This window comes from Bos indicus, chromosome 13, assembly GCF_029378745.1.
Source record: "Bos indicus isolate NIAB-ARS_2022 breed Sahiwal x Tharparkar chromosome 13, NIAB-ARS_B.indTharparkar_mat_pri_1.0, whole genome shotgun sequence".
Classification (NCBI taxonomy): Eukaryota; Metazoa; Chordata; class Mammalia; order Artiodactyla; family Bovidae; genus Bos; species Bos indicus.
The window spans coordinates 62985464-63004197 of NC_091772.1; the positions used below are offsets into that span (position 1 = coordinate 62985464).

The 18734-nt window shown below is 41.2% G+C and overlaps 1 protein-coding gene across 1 annotated transcript in view; it reads left to right on the forward strand.

Moving 5' to 3' along the window:
• Positions 1-998: 998 nt before the first annotated feature.
• Positions 999-18734, forward strand: part of CBFA2T2 (CBFA2/RUNX1 partner transcriptional co-repressor 2) — a 144007-nt gene continuing 126271 nt past the window's right edge. The window contains exon 1 of the mRNA XM_019972271.2: positions 999-1173. Within this exon, the coding sequence (XP_019827830.2) occupies positions 1140-1173 (34 nt within the window). The 5' untranslated portion in view covers positions 999-1139. The remainder of the gene's footprint in view (positions 1174-18734) is intronic.

The following is an 18734-nucleotide window of genomic DNA, read 5'->3' on the forward strand; positions in this document are numbered from 1 at the left end:
TGTTTGGTGTTGTCCTGATTATTAGAAAGACTGAGCAGCTTTTAAAAATGTTTATTAGCTATTCAGATTTTATTTTCTGTGCATTGTCTATTTATTGTTTGTCCATTTTTCTATTAAATTGTCTTACTTTTCTTATTGGTTTTAAGAAGCTCTTTATTTATTTTGAATATTGATTTTTTGTTGAGTATGTTGCAACTATTTTATCTCAGTCTTTTGCTTGCAAAAGACAAGTCTAACTAAAAGAACTTTGCTTTTGGTATCTTTGTATATAGAAGAGTTTGGAAATTTTAATCTCTTGTTTTAATTTAGAGACTTTGGGAGGCAGAATACTTCAGAGTAGTTCAAAGTACTGGGTCTTAAGTCACAAGTTCCTAGCTTCCAATCCCATCTCTGCTATTTGTTAACTGTACCCAGTGAGCAACCTGGTTGGTGGGAAAGCCCTATTCGCTTGTATAGAAGAGGGGGAATAATAATACTTCTCTTGCTCATTGTAAGGATTAACGGGATGGAGTGTATAAAAATAGCTCGGTAATAATAATGACAGCTAACAGTTATTAACATTATGATCATGACATTTTAAATACTTGGAACACTTTCGGGGGAAGTGAGTTGCCTAAAGACAGGCGCAAAGGCGAAAGGACCTTAACCTGGAGAACTCTGGTGAGGCAATTCGCCCTCCCCCCCTAAGCTCCGCCCCCTAGGGCTCCGCCTCTGGGTTCTGGCAGTTGCCTTGGCCACAGCTGGAATCCCTAAGCCTGAAGAGTGGAACTTGCACGTGATGGGCGCGCGTGACGCAAGGGGGCCGGGACTGAGAAGCAGGGTGCTCCGGGATAGGGTAGTAGGTTCGCGCGGAAGGGGCGGAGCAGGTCAGGAGGCGAGGTTTAGCGGGAGTCGGTCTAGGGGCCAGGCTTCCGCGTGCGTTGGTCTGGCGAGCGAGAACGCGCGGCGGGGGCGTGCCCGGCTGGCGGGGCGGGGCCAACTAGGGGGCGGGGCGGCGCGCGGCCTAACGGCGGCGGCGGCGGTGGCGGCTGCAGAGTCTCTGGGGTCGGCTAGCTTGGCGGCTACAGGTCCCGCAGCGGGGCCTGCGGGGGACCCGGGCCGCGAGTGGAGGCGGAGGTGCGCGGCAGCGGCGCTGGGCGATGGTGGGCGTCCCTGGAGCGGCCGCCTTCCAGCGTAAGCGGGGCGGGAAAGCGGGCGGCTGAGGGGGGCGTGTGAAGGCCTGCAGCTCCACAGGCGCGAGCCGGCGCGAGGCCAGGCTGGTAAACTGAGGCCCCAAGAAGGGCGGCAGATCCAAGGTCACCCGGCAGGCCGGGCCTTCCCGGGCTCCTAGGGCCGCCCAGGAGCCTCCTGCACCGCTCGAGAGCTCGGAGCTCGTGGTGTGCGCGAGTCTCTGGGCACCGCGGCCTCGGAGACCCGGCCGGGCCGGCGTCCATCTAACTTGCCGGCGGACAAGGATTGTTTTGTTCTCCTGGCGCCGGGGCCACTAAGTCCGGCCCTAGAGAAATATTACACACATCCAATTTCGAGGGATGTGTGGCGGATGGTGGAAGAAGCGAGGATGGCCCCTCTGAGGGGCCTGTTGAGTGCAGGCTCAGGGGTCTGACTGCCGGGGTTCACATTGCGGCTCCTCCGCTTACAGACGGTGACCTTGGGTCTCTCTGAGCCTCAGTTCCCCCTTCTGCAAAATGAAGGCGAGAAGAACATCTCCAGCCCTTCCCCACCCCGGTTCAGGGTTTTGTGAGGCCAAATAGGAGGCTTGATACGGACTCTGGCACATACAGGCGTGTAAACTGTCATTATTGTAATCGCTGTTAAACCTCATCCAGGGTGAACCTCACTCGGGAAAGCTCGAAATTCAGCTCTGATTGTGTATTTATTTGAGATTTTAATTTTATTTTAGGTTAGTCCTGCTTTATGATCCAGTTGTTTTTCTTACCTTCATTTCTCCTTTTCAGCATTTATTAACTGTACCTCCTAGAAATGTGAGATCTTTGGAGGAGGTGTGGGTCTCTTAATAAAATTTTCATTGTTTCTTGTTAGTAATAATAGCCATAATAGCCAACATTTTTTGAGCAACAGGCAGTTTGCATTCTATTCATTTGGTACTTACTAAATCATTTATTAAATAAAAAGAACCATTTTGGCCCTGGGAATATAGCAGCAAACTAGATAAACCAGACTCAAGATTTGAGTTTTAGCTGGGGGAAGGGAGAGAGACACGTTCAATGAGGAAACAGATAAATCCGTTTTGCATGTTTTCTGTCATTTAATCCTGGTAACATAGATAAGAATTAAGTATTTGTATATGCCCATTGTGCAGAGGATGAAGCTGAGGACGGGAGGAACCTTGTGGATTTAGCCTCAGAGCTCAGGTTCTTCCACCCATAAAAGGGGGGCTTTACACAGCCTCTCTTCTTTGTTTGATGCCCATTAAATGTTGGATTGAAGAAATGCAGAGTAGGTAGGTGGACCCAGCTAATGCCTCTTCATAGTCAAGTCTGCAGTTGCTGCTTTGGAAAGTTTAATCTATTCCTCTTGGAGTTTAACTCAGCAGAGACTAGCAGAGGTGACCTTTAGGTCTGACAAAGTTACACTATCTCTGTATAGTGGAAGGACCTTTAATATGAACTTAGATTTTTTTTTAATGCCCACATCCCTTTTATGCAGTTTTCTGTTTAAGCTCTAAAGTACAATTTTTTGGTTCTATTATGTAACTAAGGTTTGTTTTTTGTTTGTTTGTTTATAGTCTTCCTAAGAGAATTCTATATAACATTTCTAGGCAATGTGCTTAGTATGTTTTTTTTTTTTTAATCCGGAAGTATTTATAAGTTGCATTAAAATGTTGAGAGACTTTGTTTTTTTCCTGAAGAGAATTTTTTAAAATGAGGTTCTCATGATACAGTTAGGTTCTCATGATACAATGTATCTCATGATACATTGACCATCTGCTAAGCACCGGGACCTTGAGCTGATGTAGGGCTTCCAAATATAAATAAGAGCAAACTCTTACCTCTCTGAAGTTCACCTATAATCTTGATTGGCTAGTGTTTTTTAACTAAAGTGCTAGGCAGAGAGAATGGAGGAATTGAGTCCCTGGAGGAAATAGTCTAGAATAGTGGCCTCAAATGGTTTTAATGTTCTTTGTATCAGTAAATATGGTTGAGTATGCACACACATTATGTGTGTTTAAGTTACTATTACAGTGTTGACTGTACTGTCTATTATGTACATTTTATAACATGTGCAAAAATAGACGTTTTACAAAAGGATGAACTGAAACAAATATAAGTAGAAGTTCCAGTGTTTGGCTTTCCACACCCCAGTGTGTGAATAGTAACTGTGCTCCCTGTGGTGGAGACCACTGATCTTGTAGTTCGACCTTCCCCTCAACCCATGATGTCTGTTGAAATTCAGTTCTGAAGTTGTGCCTAGATTGAAATCCTGGGGTCTAGTCCTTACTAGCTTTGAGACTTTCAGCACTACTTAACCTTCCTGTGCACTTAATTTTCCTCTCTTGTAAAATTGAGAAGAGAGTTCCTGTCATCTCCTTTTCAGTTTTACTGTGATGACTTACTGTGATGTACATATTAGTAGAATGTATGTGTTAATATATGTAGAATACTTACACTGGGCCTGGCATACTGTTTTGAGTGCTATTAGTGGCTAAGGATACAGATGACTTGGAATCTCACAATCTAGTAGAAGTGAAGTGAAGTGAAAGTCGCTCAGTCGTGTCCGACTCTTTGCGACCCCAGTCCATGGAATTCTCCAGGCCAGTATACTGGAGTGAGTAGCTTTTCCCTTCTCCAGAGGATCTTCCCAACCCAGGGATTGAACCCAGGTCTCGCACATTGCAGGCAGATTCTTTACCATCTGAGCCACCAGGGAAGCCCCAATCTAATAGAGGTCCCGTACAAATACATGGATAATGATAAAGTTCTTTAAGTTCTCAAAGTAAAGGCTTTTGGGAATGCAGAGTAGGCACATTGTAATTGTTCTTTGAGGGTCCAAGTAAGGTTCAGGTAAGGAGGTGACATTTGGAAGGAGAGGGACTTTTTCCAGGAGAATGAGGCATGAACCTTATTGGCTGAGGGTGTAGAGTGGAAACTGGGGGCTCTTGAGGGCTTGGTGAGTGGTTCTCCAGATCTGGACCTGTGGGAAACCTTGTTAATAGATAACAGTGAGTTCTGGCTGAAGTTATGCCTGCCAGGGGCTGGATGGCAATGAAACCTGTCCTCGAACTTTTCATAGCACAACAGCTCTTTCCTCTGGTGGCACTCATTCTGTCTTCTTACCATATCTTAAGATATGAGTGCAAACTCCTAAGTATTAAGTTCCTTGAGGGTTGTGATAGTATCTGCATTATTGTGATTTAATTTGCCTAGTAGGTAAGTGCAAAATCCACAAATGTGGAGAAAGATACGTAAATTCTTGAACCTAAAAGACTTCTGAACAGTTACAAGTGGGATGATAAATGACCATACTCAATTAGTGAAAAACTCACCCATAAATATTTTATGGTAGATAAGCAGTACTCTTCAAAAGGGGTGAGAACTGTCCCATTCAGTAACTCTTTCCTTATCTGGCACTTAGCCATTAGGATGAAAGAAGAGATGTGAAAGTGCACCAGGAAGACTCTCTGAGGTAGAATTAGGTCCCTTCTGTTGGCTCCTCCAGGTCCACTCTCCATCCTTTGCCACCCTGGGAAGCTGACTTACTTAGACTACATCAGCTGGCTTTCTTCCCATCTGAGGATATGGAATTTAATTATCCTGCTCCCTTCCTATGAGTGTTGTCTGTGTCTAGCTGTGTCCCTTGTTATTCTTCTGAAGGTAGTTCTCCCTACATGCATGACTCGCTCCTTCTGGTTTGGAAAGTTGGTATTTCCTTTGTTCTTCAGGCTTAGAGGTACCCTCACTAGTCCTAGGGTACTTATTCGAGCCCAGATCATAGCAGATTTAAAAGCAGCAAATGCACTTGGAGAGGAGAGAGGCTATTCCAGGTAAGAATACTGACAAGGAGAAACTGGGTCTCGTCTTTTCCCCTGGGTCATCACCTGCTGTGGCACACTGGTGTGTTCAGTCAGTTTTCCTCCCAGACTATCATGATATGAAAAGAAAAAATGGAATAAGATTAAAAACATCCATAACCTGTGACCACACAATAAAGACTAGTAAATTGCAGTTAGTAGCCTGTTTAAAACGACAGGGATAGACATGAGATAGGGCTTCCCTGAGAGCTCAGTTGGTAAAGAATTCGCCTGCAATGCTGGAGACCCCGGTTTCATTCCTGGATTGGGAAGATCCGCTGGAGAAGGGATAGGCTACCCACTCCAGTATTCTGGGGCTTCCCTTGTGGCTCAGCTGGTAAAGAATCTGCCTGCAATGCAGGAGACCTGGGTTCAATCCGTGGGTTGGGAAGATGCCTTGGAGAAGGGTACCCACTCCACAATTCGGGCCTGGAGAATTCTATGGATTGTATAGGCCATGGGGTCCCAAAGAGTTTAACACAACTGAGCGACTTTCACTTTCATACATGAGATAGATTGTTTGGCATAATGGAAAAAGCAGAATTTGGGTTTGAGGTTCCATTCTACTGGGAAGTTACTCTACCTCTGAGACTCAGTTGTTTGTTTATTTGATCTATAAATGAGGTTAACCCTTGCCTCATAATAATGATGACTAATATTGAATGTTTATTTTGGGCCACCTTTTGCCTTTTAATACTTTTATTTATATATCCTGTTTTACAAACTAGGAAATTGACTCAGATCTCACCTGTGCATGCTAAGTCTATTCAGTCACGTCCGACTCTGTGCAGCCCTGTGAACTAGCCTGCCAAGCTCCTCTGTCCATGGGATTCTCTAGGCAAGAATACTGGAGTGGGTTGCCTTTTCTTCCTCCAGGGGATCTTCCTTACCCAGAGATCGAACCCGCATCCCTTACATCTATCTGCATTGGCAGGTGGGTTCTTTACCACTGGTGCCACCTGGAAATACATAGAGCTAATAAATGAACAGTTTAAAATCTAGATCTTTTGTGACCACAGAGCCTGACTTCTTAACATTAAGGTAGCTGCTGAAAGCTTTTAGACTGGAAAGTGAAAGAAAGTGAAGTCGCTCAGTCGTGTCCGACTCTTTGTAGCCCACCAGGCTCCTCCGTCCATGGGATTCTCCAGGCAAGAATTCTGGAGTGGGTTGCCATTTCCTTCTCCAGGGGATCTTCCCAACCCAGGGATCGAACCCAGGTCTCCTGCATTGCAAGCAGACACTTTAACCTCTGAGCCATCAGGGAAGCCTTTAAACCAGAAAGGTGGTTTAAATAAGAGTACAGTGGATGCATGTAGCACTAGGATAAAGATGAGTTAATTCCCTGAGTTCATACTTCCTCCAGGGTAAGGAAAACAGGAGGAAAGATGAGGAAGTAAAATTTCTTACTGCTGGTTTTAGCCTCAATTCTTAATTTTAGGGTATTGTTTTGAACTTCATAGAAAGTGATCATTCAGTTGTAAAGATTTACTTAAGATCCCTGAAAGTTTAAAGGCTGAGGGAGACTCTCTCCCCTAGTTATCGTTTCTGCTTTAGTAAAATTACAAAGAGGAGGGGTCTTTCTGGCGCTGTATTGACTGGCCCCATGTGCAATATGAGCTAGTATATTTACATGTGACAGAGTCTGTCTCTGGGTTTTATTATGGCTGGTTAAGTAACTTTTGCCTCTGTCTCTGGTTTTTGTCTCAGGCCTCTCCAAGGCCTTGAGGCTATCTGAAATTATAGCAGTTGGGGTATCATAAATTAAACTTGTAAAATGAGTCTATAGCAGATATGTCAACTGAATCTGACTTTAAGTCCAGTTGAATTCTTTAACAAAAAAGTCTTTGCTAGATTTTCTGCTGGGGGGCACTTTTCATATATGTTGTACTCAGTTGTGTCCAACTCTTTTTGAACCCATGGACTGTAGCCCGCCAGACTCCTCTGTCCATGGAATTTTCTATGGCAAGAATACTAGAGCGGGTTGCCATTTCCTACTCCAGGTGATTTTCCCAACACAGGATCAGACCCAAACCACCTATGTCACCTTCATTGGCAGGCCAATCTTTACCACTATGCCACCTGGGAACCTCCTTTCATGTATGTTATCTCTGTAATTCTTAAAACATCCTTGAGAGGGAGTTAGTATCTCTGTTTTACAGATGAGAAAATAAGTCTCAGAGAAGTTAAATAAATTCCCCTAGGTCACAGAGTTAACCAGTAGCAGACACACTATTCACACTTCGTTCAGTCCTGATAACTGAATTCACTGAGATCTGAGTCCAAAACCCACGGTTTTCACTCTCTGCCATGTGGCTGCTGCTTTTCACTAGCTAAACTATACGTTTTTAGACATATGTTCCCAAGGATCCCAGTGTTCCCTGAAGATACTTGATTTCCCGTCATTTTTCTTCAACACCTTTCTTTCCCTAACATCTTTTCTTATTTAAAAATATCCTGGGAATGGATATGGTTTAAAGAGTGCTGTATTAGATCTTGGTCTTGTTTAGAGGTATTCTGAATTGGCCTTAGCCCTGAATTAAAAACAGAAAACAAAAAGGCAGCAGAAACTCTCAGCAGCCTTTACCAATTCATCCCATATGTTTCCTGATTTTAGCAGTGAAGCACATGATGGCAGTGAACATCAAAAGCCCAAGAAATGTCCATGCTAATTTTGCATGGCCCTGTGAGGATCTGTCAAATATGGATCATCAAATATAGTATATGGACTATACAGTGAACCTTTACTTTGGAATGTGGCTCTTTAAAATATGGTTCTGCCCCTCTATTTTATATTCCTGTAATTAAATGCAGAAATCAAAGTAAAACTCAGACGTACTCGAAGCTAGGTATCCTTCTGTCTGAATTGATAGCTTTGGAGTTGGCTAGACCTTTCAATTAAATTAGCTGATGGCGACAAATATGTAATCTGACCTCTCCAGCAATTCAAGTGAAATGTTAATACCAGGCATAGCAGAGTTCCCTTGACACACTGCTTTGACCTTTTCCTCTCATACAGATGTTTCCCTTATTCCTTTGTTAACTTAGCCATCTCAATGCAAAGGTCCTGCCTGCTTTTAATTTTTTGAAGCCACATGAGAACAGACATTCAGATAGCACAGATTTATTCATTGTTACCTTATATCCCTAGAGGTTCACTAATCAAAATCACCATTTCCTCTATTTCACATAGTTTTTAGCTGGTTTACTGTCTCCTTACCACTATCCTCTCCCTCTCCCATCCCTCATAGAAGTTAAAACACTAGTGATATTTTTTTCCACCAAAAATCTGGCAGTATTTCTTTGTCCTTAATATTGACAAAGTGATTATGATTCATTTTGTTTCTCTCTTGAGAAGTTGCATCAACCTTACAGGGCAGAAGCTGGCAGAAAGCAAGTCTTAATGGCCTAAATTAAAAGTAGCAGTGGCTTAGAAGAGGCAGGTTCTGAGGTGGGGAAGAGGAGATGATGGTCTTAGCTCCTCTGGCATTCATTCACTAGCTGCCTGGAGCTGCTAGGAGCTTAGGAGTTCAAGTTTTCATAAGCTCCTCCTTAAGGGCTTTTCTTTAGTTGTGGCTCATGGGCTCAGCAGTTGTTCTTGGGCTCAGCAGTTGCGCCTTAGGGGCTCAGTGGCCCCAAAGCATGTGGGATCTTAGTTCCCTCACCAGGCATTGAACCACCATCCCCTGCACTGGAAGCTGGATTCTTAACCACTGGACCACCAGGGAGGTCCCTATATTCTTTTTACCTATGCATATTAATTTTTGAAACTAGAGTAAGTTACAAATATGATACTTCTTTACCCTAAATATGATAATGTATATTTTCAGTAAACTAAGACATTCTCTTATGTAACCACAACAATGTTCTTTCCAAAATCAGGAAATACAGATTGGTTATAATATTATTATCTAATATACTGACTTTATTCAAATTTTGCCATTTGTTTCAGTGTTTTCTATAGGGAAAATTTTTTCTAATCTAGGATCCAATCCAGGATCTGCATAAAATATTTGTTTAATCTCCAGTCTACTTAGTTTGAAAGAACCCTTCAGACTTATCTTTCATGATCTTGTCTTTTTTGAATGGTATAGGCTGTTTATTTCAAAGAGTGTCTCTCAATTTGAATTTGCCTTCCTTATGAATAGATTCAGATTATGCATTTTGATGGGAATATTGCAGAGTAATGTTATATCCTTCCCATTGCATCATATCAGGAAGCATTTGATATCCATTTGTTCAGTACTGATGATGTTAACTTTGATCACTTATTTAAGATGATGTCTGTCAGGTTTTTCCACTATAGAGTTTAATGTTTTCCTTTTTAATTAGTAATGTTATGGGAGATGGTGAGTCCATGTAAATACCTTGATTTCATCAAACTTTTATCCAGTAGTTGTAACATCTGTTGATGTTTGCCTGAGTCAGTTATTACTATGATGGTTGTGCTTTCATATTACAGAACTGTGCTTTCAGTTTTTATTTTTTGCTTTTCAGCTTATCAGTTTTATTCTTTGCTTATTGGTTAATATTCTGCTGGAGAGCATTTTCTTACCTTTATTTGTATGTATTAATATGGATTCATATTTTATGCAGTAGGTCATAATCTGTTACTGTCATTATTTTTTGTGGTTTTCACATTGTCCCAGATTCGGCAGTGGGAACCCCTTCAAGCTAGCTTTTGACAAGTTCCTAACATTCTTGAACCAGTTCCTTTTTGGCACAAAAAAGATGTTCCAAGCTTATCTTCCTACCTGAACTTTGGAATCAGCTATTTCTCTAAAGTGTTTCTCTCCTAATTTCTGTTAGTGGAGAAAATTATTTAGAAATCAAGATCTAGTTCCTATGTATGCTCATTGCTATAGGTTGTCATTGCTTTCAGATCCTTTCAATGGGCAGAGCTAAGAAATCTATGTCTATATATACACACATATATATATACACACACATATACACATACATATATATACACATATATCTAAGTTTATTTTTATTTTTATCTAAATATAATAAAAACTGAAACTGAGCAGAGAGCTCCTATGCCTGCAGTACTGAAAGCCAAACTCTGACAATAGGAGTTTGCAGCAAAGTATGGATTTCAAACCCACCTGGTCTTTGAGTTAGGGTTATGTTTTAGAGGAAGAACAAAGAGGCTGGGACTAATTGTTATGTGGCATTACTGTGACATTTCTTATTTGTAGTTTTGGGAAGTCAGGATGTCTCTGGTTTATGATTCTCCAGCCAAAGTGGTCCATGGCTCTGGGACCATTCATCTTGTACTGGAGAAGCAACCTGAGTTTGTACGTTAATGATGATGTTCATAATAGCAATTTTAGTTGCTTAATGATGTTGTCAGTAATAGCAGTTTTAGTCATCTGACTTTTGTTGATTAGTGTTCAGTTAGCACAAGCTTGAGTACTACAAGAGAGGGAATCAAATTTTGGATAGAGAGATTGATCATAAACTTGATAAGGAAACTTGGTTTCAGAATTGTGTGTTCAGACTAACACCTCCAATACCACAAAGTTTATTTAGCCTTTATCTTATTTTTCCTGTATTTTTAAGCCCCTTCTCTTACCTAGGGATTGTAAACCTGACTCACATAATCCATAATGTATTTATTTGTCCAAACCTAGAATATACTGAAAATAGCTCCAAGATTGCTAACCCATGTTACTATGAAATTCAGTTTATAAACCTCTTTGTTTATAGTTTTTTTGTCTTTAGTCTAAGGGTATGTGGTCAGTATATTGAACTCAGAAGTTACTTTGGGATAACTTCTCAGTGATTTAAGAGCATTGAAACATGTATACTATCATATGTGAAACAGATCACCAGTCCAGGTTCGATGCATGAGACAGGGTGCTCAGGGCTGGTGCACTGGGATGACCCAGAGGGATGGGATGAGGAGGGAGTTGGGAGGAGGGTTCAAGATGAGGAACACATGTATACCCATGGCTGATTCATGTCAATGTATGGCAAAAACCACTACAATATTGTAAAGTAATTAGCCTCCAATTGAAATAAATTAAAAAAAAATTAAATGTAACAAACATACTAAAAAATAGATGTAACTCAACTTATAGAAATTTGATGTATCAATTCAGTCCTCAGTCGTGTCGGACTCTGTGACCCCATGAACTGCAGCACGCCAGGCCTCCCTGTCCAACACCAACTCCCGGAGTCTACCCAAACCCATGTCCATCGAGTTGATGATGCCATCCAACCATCTCATCCTCTGTCGTCCCCTTCTCCTCCTGCCCTCAATCTGTCCCAGCATCAGGGTCTTTTCAAATGAGAAGTCAGCTCTTCGCATCAGGTGGCCAGAGTATTGGAGTTTCAGCCTCAACATCAGTCCTTCCAATGAACTCCCAGGACTGATCTCCTTTAGGATGGACTGGTTGGATCTCCTTGCAGTCCAAGGCACTCTCAAGAGTCTTCTTCAACACGACAGTTCAAAAGCATCAATTCTTAGGCGCTCAGCCTTCTTCACAGTCCAACTCTCACATCCATACATGACCACTGGAAAAACCATAGCCTTGACTAGACGGACCTTTGTTGGCAAAGTAATGTCTCTGCTTTTGAATATGCTCTCTAGGTTGGTCATAACTTTCCTTCTAAGGAGTAAGCATCTTTTAATTTCATGGCTGCAATCACCATCTGCAGTGATTTTGGAGCCCAGGAAAATAAAGTCAGCCGCTGTTTCCCTGTCTGTCTGCCATGAAGTGATGGGACCAGATGCCATGATCTTCGTTTTCTGAATGTTGAGCTTTAAGCCAACTTTTTCACTCTCCTCTTTCACTTTCATCAAGAGGCTTTTTAGTTCTTCTTCACTTTCTGCCATAAGGGTGGTGTCATCTGCATATCTGAGGTTATTGATATTTCTCCTGGCAATCTTGATTCCAGCTTGTGCTTTCTCCAGCCCAGTGTTTCTCATGATGTACTTTGCATATAAGTTAAATAAGCAGGGTGACAATATACAGCTTTGACGTACTCCTTTTCCTATTTGGAACCAGTCTGTTGTTCCATGTCCAGGTCTGACTGTTGCTTCCTGACCTGCATACAGGTTTCTCAAGAGACAGGTCAGGTGGTCTGGTATTCTCATCTCTTGAAGAATTTTCCACCGTTTATTGAGATCCACACAGTCAAAGGCTTTGGCATAGTCAATAAAGCAGAAATAGATGTTTTTCTGGAACTCTCTTGCTTTTTTGATCCAGCAGATGTTGGCAATTTGATCTCTGGTTCCTCTGCCTTTTCTAAAACCAGCTTGAACATCTGGAAGTTCACGGTTCACGTATTGCTGAAGCCTGGCTTGGAGAATTTTAAGCATTACTTTACTAGTGTGTGAGATGAGTGCAATTGTGAGGTCGTTTGAGCATTCTTTGACATTGCCTTTCTTTGGGATTGGAATGAAAACTGACCTTTTCCAGTCCTGTGGCCACTGCTGAGTTTTCCAAATTTGCTGGCATATTGAGTGCAGCACTTTCACAGCATCATCTTTCAGGATTTGAAATAGCTCAACTGGAATTCCATCACCTCCACTAGCTTTGTTTGTAGTGATGCTTCCTAAGGCCCACTTGACTTCACACTCCAGGATGTCTGGCTCTAGGTGAGTGATCACACCATCGTGATTATCTGGGTCATGAAGATCTTTTTTTGTATAGTTCTTCTGTGTATTCTTGCCACCTCTTCTTAATATCTTCTGCTTCTGTTAGGACCATACCATTTCTGTCCTTTATTGAGCCCATCTTTGCATGAAATGTTCCCTTGGTATCTCTAATTTTCTTGAAGAGATCTCTAGTCTTTCCCATTCTGTTGTTTTCCTCTATTTCTTTGCATTGCTGAGGAAGGCTTTCTTATCTCTCCTTGCTATTCTTTGGAACTCTGCATTCAAATGAGTATATCTTTCCTTTACTCCTTTGCTTTTTGCTTCCCGTCTTTTGACAGCTATTTGTGTCTGTATATATATATATATATATATATATATATATATGTATGTTGGAGAAGGCAATGGCAACCCGTTGGAGAAGGCAACGGCACCCCACTCCATTACTCTTGCCTGGAAAATCCCATGGATGGAGGAGCCTAGTAGGCTGCAGTCCATGGGGTCGCTAGGAGTTGGACGCAACTGAGCGGCTTCCCTTTCACTTTTCACTTCCATGCACTGGAGAAGGAAATGGCAACGAACTCCGGTGTTCTTGCCTGGAGAATCCCAGGGACGGGGGAGCCTGGTGGGCTGCCGTCTATGGGGTCGAATGGAGTCGGACACGACTGAAGCGACTTAGCAGCAGCATATATATATGTGACTGGTTGGTTTTGGCACATAGTGAAATTTAAATATTTTTGTCTTGTGAAAAAGGCAGAGTGATTTGCTGTTGAGTGGTTGGCCTTTGAAATTCCAAGTAAGGAATTTAAGTGTGCTCATTTCTCAGATATATTTGTAGGTGAGAACTGTAGGTTGCCTTTTTTGGAGTTTTGGAATGGGGAGAGCATTGGAAGGAAGTAGGTGGCTATGAATGAAAGTCAAGTAGTAGTGACTGCTGGAGTGAGCACTGTCAAAATAATGAAACTAGTGATTAAAGAGAGAGAATGGTTTCTCTGAAAACAGGGTATCCCTGTAAAGCCTCCTCAGAGAGGTTTAACCCAGCAGTTGTTAGGTGGTTTAGCTAAAATTTCTTAAGCAAATACTGAACCAAACTGAGCATAAATATTGTGATAATTAACTATTCCTTTTTCCCCCAGATGTGTAAACGGAGTAGTTTAGTTTTTCTTTCTCTTTTAGTCATGTTTTTGAGGTATAATTTACATATAGTAAACTTTATTCTTTTTTAAGGGTACAGTTCTGTGAGTTTTGACAAATAGATGCAATTGTAATCATCACACCAACCAAGATATAGATTATTTCCATCATCCCCAATAGTTACCTCATGCTCCTTTCCCTTCATTTGGCAGCCCCTACTAACTACTATAGGAGAAGGCAGTGGCACCCCACTCCAGTACTGTTGCCTGGAAAATCCCATGGACGGAGGAGCCTGGTAGGCTGCAGTCTATGGGGCCTCGAAGAGTCGGACACAACTGAGCAACTTCACTTTCACTTTTCACTTCCATGCATTGGAGAAGGAAATGGCAACCCACTCCAGTGTTCTTGCCTGGAGAATCCCAGGGACGGGGGAGCCCGGTGGGCTTCCGTTATGGGGTCACACGGAGTCGGACATGACTGAAGCGACTTAGCAGCAGCAGCAGCAGCAGCTAACTACTATACTAGTTTTTGCCCCTCTAGTGGTTTCTATCTTTCTCTCTAGTTTTTTGCCTTTTCCATGTCATATGAATGAAACTGTACGATATGTAGCCTTTGTATCTGATATCTTTCACTTACTATAATTGTTTGAAAATCATCCATGTTGTATATATCTGTAGTTCCCTTTTATTGCTGAGAAGCATTCCACTGTATGGATATATTGTAATTTTTTAAATCAGTCTGTCTACTAGTTAATGGACATTTGTGTTGTTTCCTGTTTTGATGATATGAATGAAACTCTAAACATTTATGTCTTTTGCACACATGTCTTCATTTCTCTTGGGTAAATACTTAGGAGTGGATTTGCTGGGTTCTAGGTAATTTCGTGTTTAACATCTTAAGAAATGCCCAAAGTATTTTTTGAAGTGGCTGCACTGTACCATTTTGCATTTTTACTAGAGATCTATGAGAGTTCCATTTGCTTGTTGGGTGTTTTACTTTTAGAATTAGTTGTTAAAGAAACAGTGTATTTGGGTAAAATCAATTTTGGTTGTCTTGTTTCTACTTAAAGGCATATTCTCTTTTATAATATAGAGTCTGTCTTCTGTTGGAGTCAACACAGTCATTTCTTATTTACATATCATTAACAGAAATAATAGCAACTACCACTTAAATGTCAGAATAGTTTTCACACATCTGATTTTTACAGCAATCAGTGAGTAGTAGTATTCTCATCCTCTTATTTCATATAAAGTTCAGGAGTAAGGTGATTTGGTCACTATCACACAGATAGAATGCAAGGGTGTAGGTTTTTGGGAGTTGAATCTGTGAGGGGACGTTGTTTTCTTTTTGGTTAGATGTGTAATAAGTGAAAACATGGGTATCATCCCAGTGCTTCCTTTTATCTTCAGCTCACAAGCAGTGCAACCTTGGACAATTCATATTTGGATTTTGAATGGCTTTTATCATCTGTGAAAAATGGACAGCTATACCATCCCTGTCTACCTGACAAGATGAGAATCAATTGAGGAATTGTAAAAGCATGTTCTAGACACTATTTGTTATTAGATCAATGATTTTGTAATGCATGAATATATTTTAGATGTTTAAACAATACAGATAAAGTAAAAATCCCCTTTATAGTCTTAAGTGAAGCTGTTCATGTAACAACTATATTGTGGAGCCGTTAGCCGCAGGGATGGTTCTAGGTGCTGATGGTTCTAGGGGCTTCCCAGGTGGATAAAATTCAGTCCCTGTCTTCAAAGATCTTCCAAAAAAAAAAATAATAAAAAAAGATCTTCCAGTTTGTCTTGCCCTGTATGTCCTAACATAGATTTTTGTTGATTGCTCTTGTAGTGAAAGCTTTGACAACTGGGTTTTAATTAAGTTCAGACAGTGATTGTCCATCTTTTTCTCTTATAACTGATGCTGTTGGGGAGAGTTGTATTGGGAAATACTGAAGCAAAGATTCTGGTTCAATTGATGGAGGTAGTGAACTTCTTGGGGAGGAGATGGGATGCCAGACATGCCTCCGAGCCACTGAGCACATTAACTGTAGTCATGGATACCAATGCTTGAATTGTTCTGAGCGTCCTATAGGTCTCTAAATAGTCCATGCTAATTTTGTGGCTGTTGGACTCTAAGGAATGATTAGATAAATAAGGAGAGTTTCCATTAAAGCCATGGTTTTTAAATAGAAATTTGAAATCCTAGAATCAATTGTTGATTATCTTTTTCTTGAGTCTCTTGGTTCTCTTTATTCTGCTAATTGAGTTCAATAAATCATTTATTTCAGGGGCCGAAATGGCAACCCACTCCAGTATTCTTGCCTGGAGAATCCCATGGACAGAGGAGCCTGATAGGCTACAGTCCACGGGGTCGCAAAGAGTCGGACACGACTAAGCGACTTCACTTTCACTAATATCTGTATTCTACTGTGACCCAAGCTAGTTACACTAGAAGGTGAACTTTTTTTAAAAAGATATTTTGTTTATTTAGTGGTGGCATGTGGAATCTAGTTCCCTGACCAGGGGAACGTTTATTAAGCCCCTAGTACAGGACGCTGGCAGATATAAAGAGAATTCTAAAGTGCCAGAGAAGTTTAAAAGTTGTTCAGTGGTGGAGGGAGGAACAGATTGATGTTTCATTATCAATGGTAAGCAGTAATAATAGCATGATAAGAACCACCACCGATAGGCATCTGACCTAACGTATGTGCATGTATGTATGGGTGTGTTTCAGAAAAGGCTTCTCCAACAACTGTTTAAAAAATATCAGGTTTTGGTCTGGTAGTATATTTACATAATTCAACAATTAAAAGGTACAAAGGTTATTTAGTGAACTGTCTCCTTCACCTCTGTGCTCCAGCCAACACTTGCCTTCCTTGGAGGCAGCTAGCATTACTAGTCTCTACTGTATCCTTGCAGATATATTCTTGTAGGCCGTATAATACCATAGATAAAAGAACTTCCTCTTTCTGCATTGTATTTCATTGTATGGATGCATAATACTTTTTTTTCTACAGTCCACTACTGATGAACATTTTACATGCCAATCTTTTGCTGTTAGAAACAGTGCTGCATAGCTTTGTAAAAGATGCCATTTCATAAATCTGCTGACTAGATTCCTAGAAGTAGAACTGCTTGGACAAAGGGTACAATTTGTATAATTTTGATAGATGTTGCCAAATTACTCTCCATAGATGATATATCAATTGTTTTTACTTCTAACAACAAAGTGTGTGACCCAAGTAAAGAAAGGGTAAGAGATGGGAAAGCTGAGTCTGGACCAGGTTTTGGGGGAGGGATTGAAAATATGTTATTTAAAGTATAAAGTGCTAGGTGAAGAAGGGTAGAAGAAGATGAGAGTAGAGAACCAGGCAGGGAACAGGTTTATGCTTGGATTTTATTCCGTAGCTAATGGAGAACAACAGAAAGGATGAGGGAATGACGTCGTTACAATTGTATTCTAAGTAGAGCACCCTGGTGGCTCTGTGAAGTTGCATTTGAACGGGCAAGACAGAAGCAGTTAAAATAATTTTGGTTAATGCAATAGCTTTGTCAGACCATGTGTTTCAGTTTGGGGTTTGGAAACTAGAAGGGATATAGTGTGCTAAGGGAGATAGAGGATATGGATTTAAAAGAGGAAGAGTGTATCTCACTGAAAGTAGCAAGAAAGGCTTCACTGAATATTACTTAGTTGCATTTTGATGGGTGGGTCCATCTTGGATTGGTAAATACAAAGAGGGAGAAATGGAATAAAGAAAATCATGCCAGGGCCTGATACTGGAATAAGCCAGCAATAGGCAAACTTTTTCTATAAAGAGCTTAATAGTAGATATTTTAGGCTTTATGGAACACATAATGGATTCTGTCACATATTCTCCTCCTCTTTTTTTTTTTTAACAACTTTAAAAATATAGAAATTGCTAGCCTATAGCCATTACTGAAATAGGCCATGGGCAAGGTTTGTATAAGAGTGGGATGGGAAATGGCCTTAGTTACTAACTCTTGGTCTGGAAGGTACAGGATGTACTAATAAAAGCAAGAGTAAAGGCAGGTTGAGGCAGAACTGTGGGACACTTTGAATATCAAGCTAAAGAATTTGTTCCTAGGTTAGACTCACTGAGGAATCATCTATCATATTGACTCTGAGATGGTGACATTTTGCCTGGTACTGTAAGCTTACTGTATTATCAGCTGTAAAAAGCCTGGCTGGGAGAGCTGTCTTGTGTAGACATTTGTGTTGCATGCATATACTGCTGATGAATTGCCCGATATTAGCATGAAGTACTGAGTGAGGTCTTACCCACTTACCGGGGCTTTCCTGGTGGCTTAGTGGTAGAGAATCTCTCTGCCAATGCAGGAGACATGGGTTCAGTTCCTGGGTCAGGAAGATCCCCTGGAGAAGGAAATGGTAACCCACTCCAGTCTTCTTGCTGGGAAATCCCATGAACAGAGGAGCCTGGTGGGCTGCAGTCCATGGGGGGGGTCACAAGGAGTTGGACATGACTCAGTGACTAAACAACAACATCTCATTTTATGAAACTGCTTTTATCAGCACAAAGACCAAGACTAGGTACTCTGCTCTTGCTGCCTCTAAGTCCTTGAACTCATTTTGAGCACCTTATGTGTACATAGTGGGTGTGCAGGTTTTTGTTGAGGCAAAAGAATGCTCTAAATATAGGAAATTCAACAGATAAAGGATCTCTGAGATTCTTCTCATTCCACAGTCTGTTTGTCCATGAATTCAAAGGCAATAAATCCTGAGGAAACCCTCAACATAAAATCCTCAGACCATCCACCAGACATGGTATCTGACAACCTTTAACAACTGCTTCTTTATTCCTTTTGGTGGCCAAAGTGAATAGGATAACTATGCAGACTATTAGGGCATGCAAAGTTTGGAGACAACAATTTATCAGTCATGTTTTTTTTTCTCTAGCTTCATTCACTTTATTCTCATATAAAA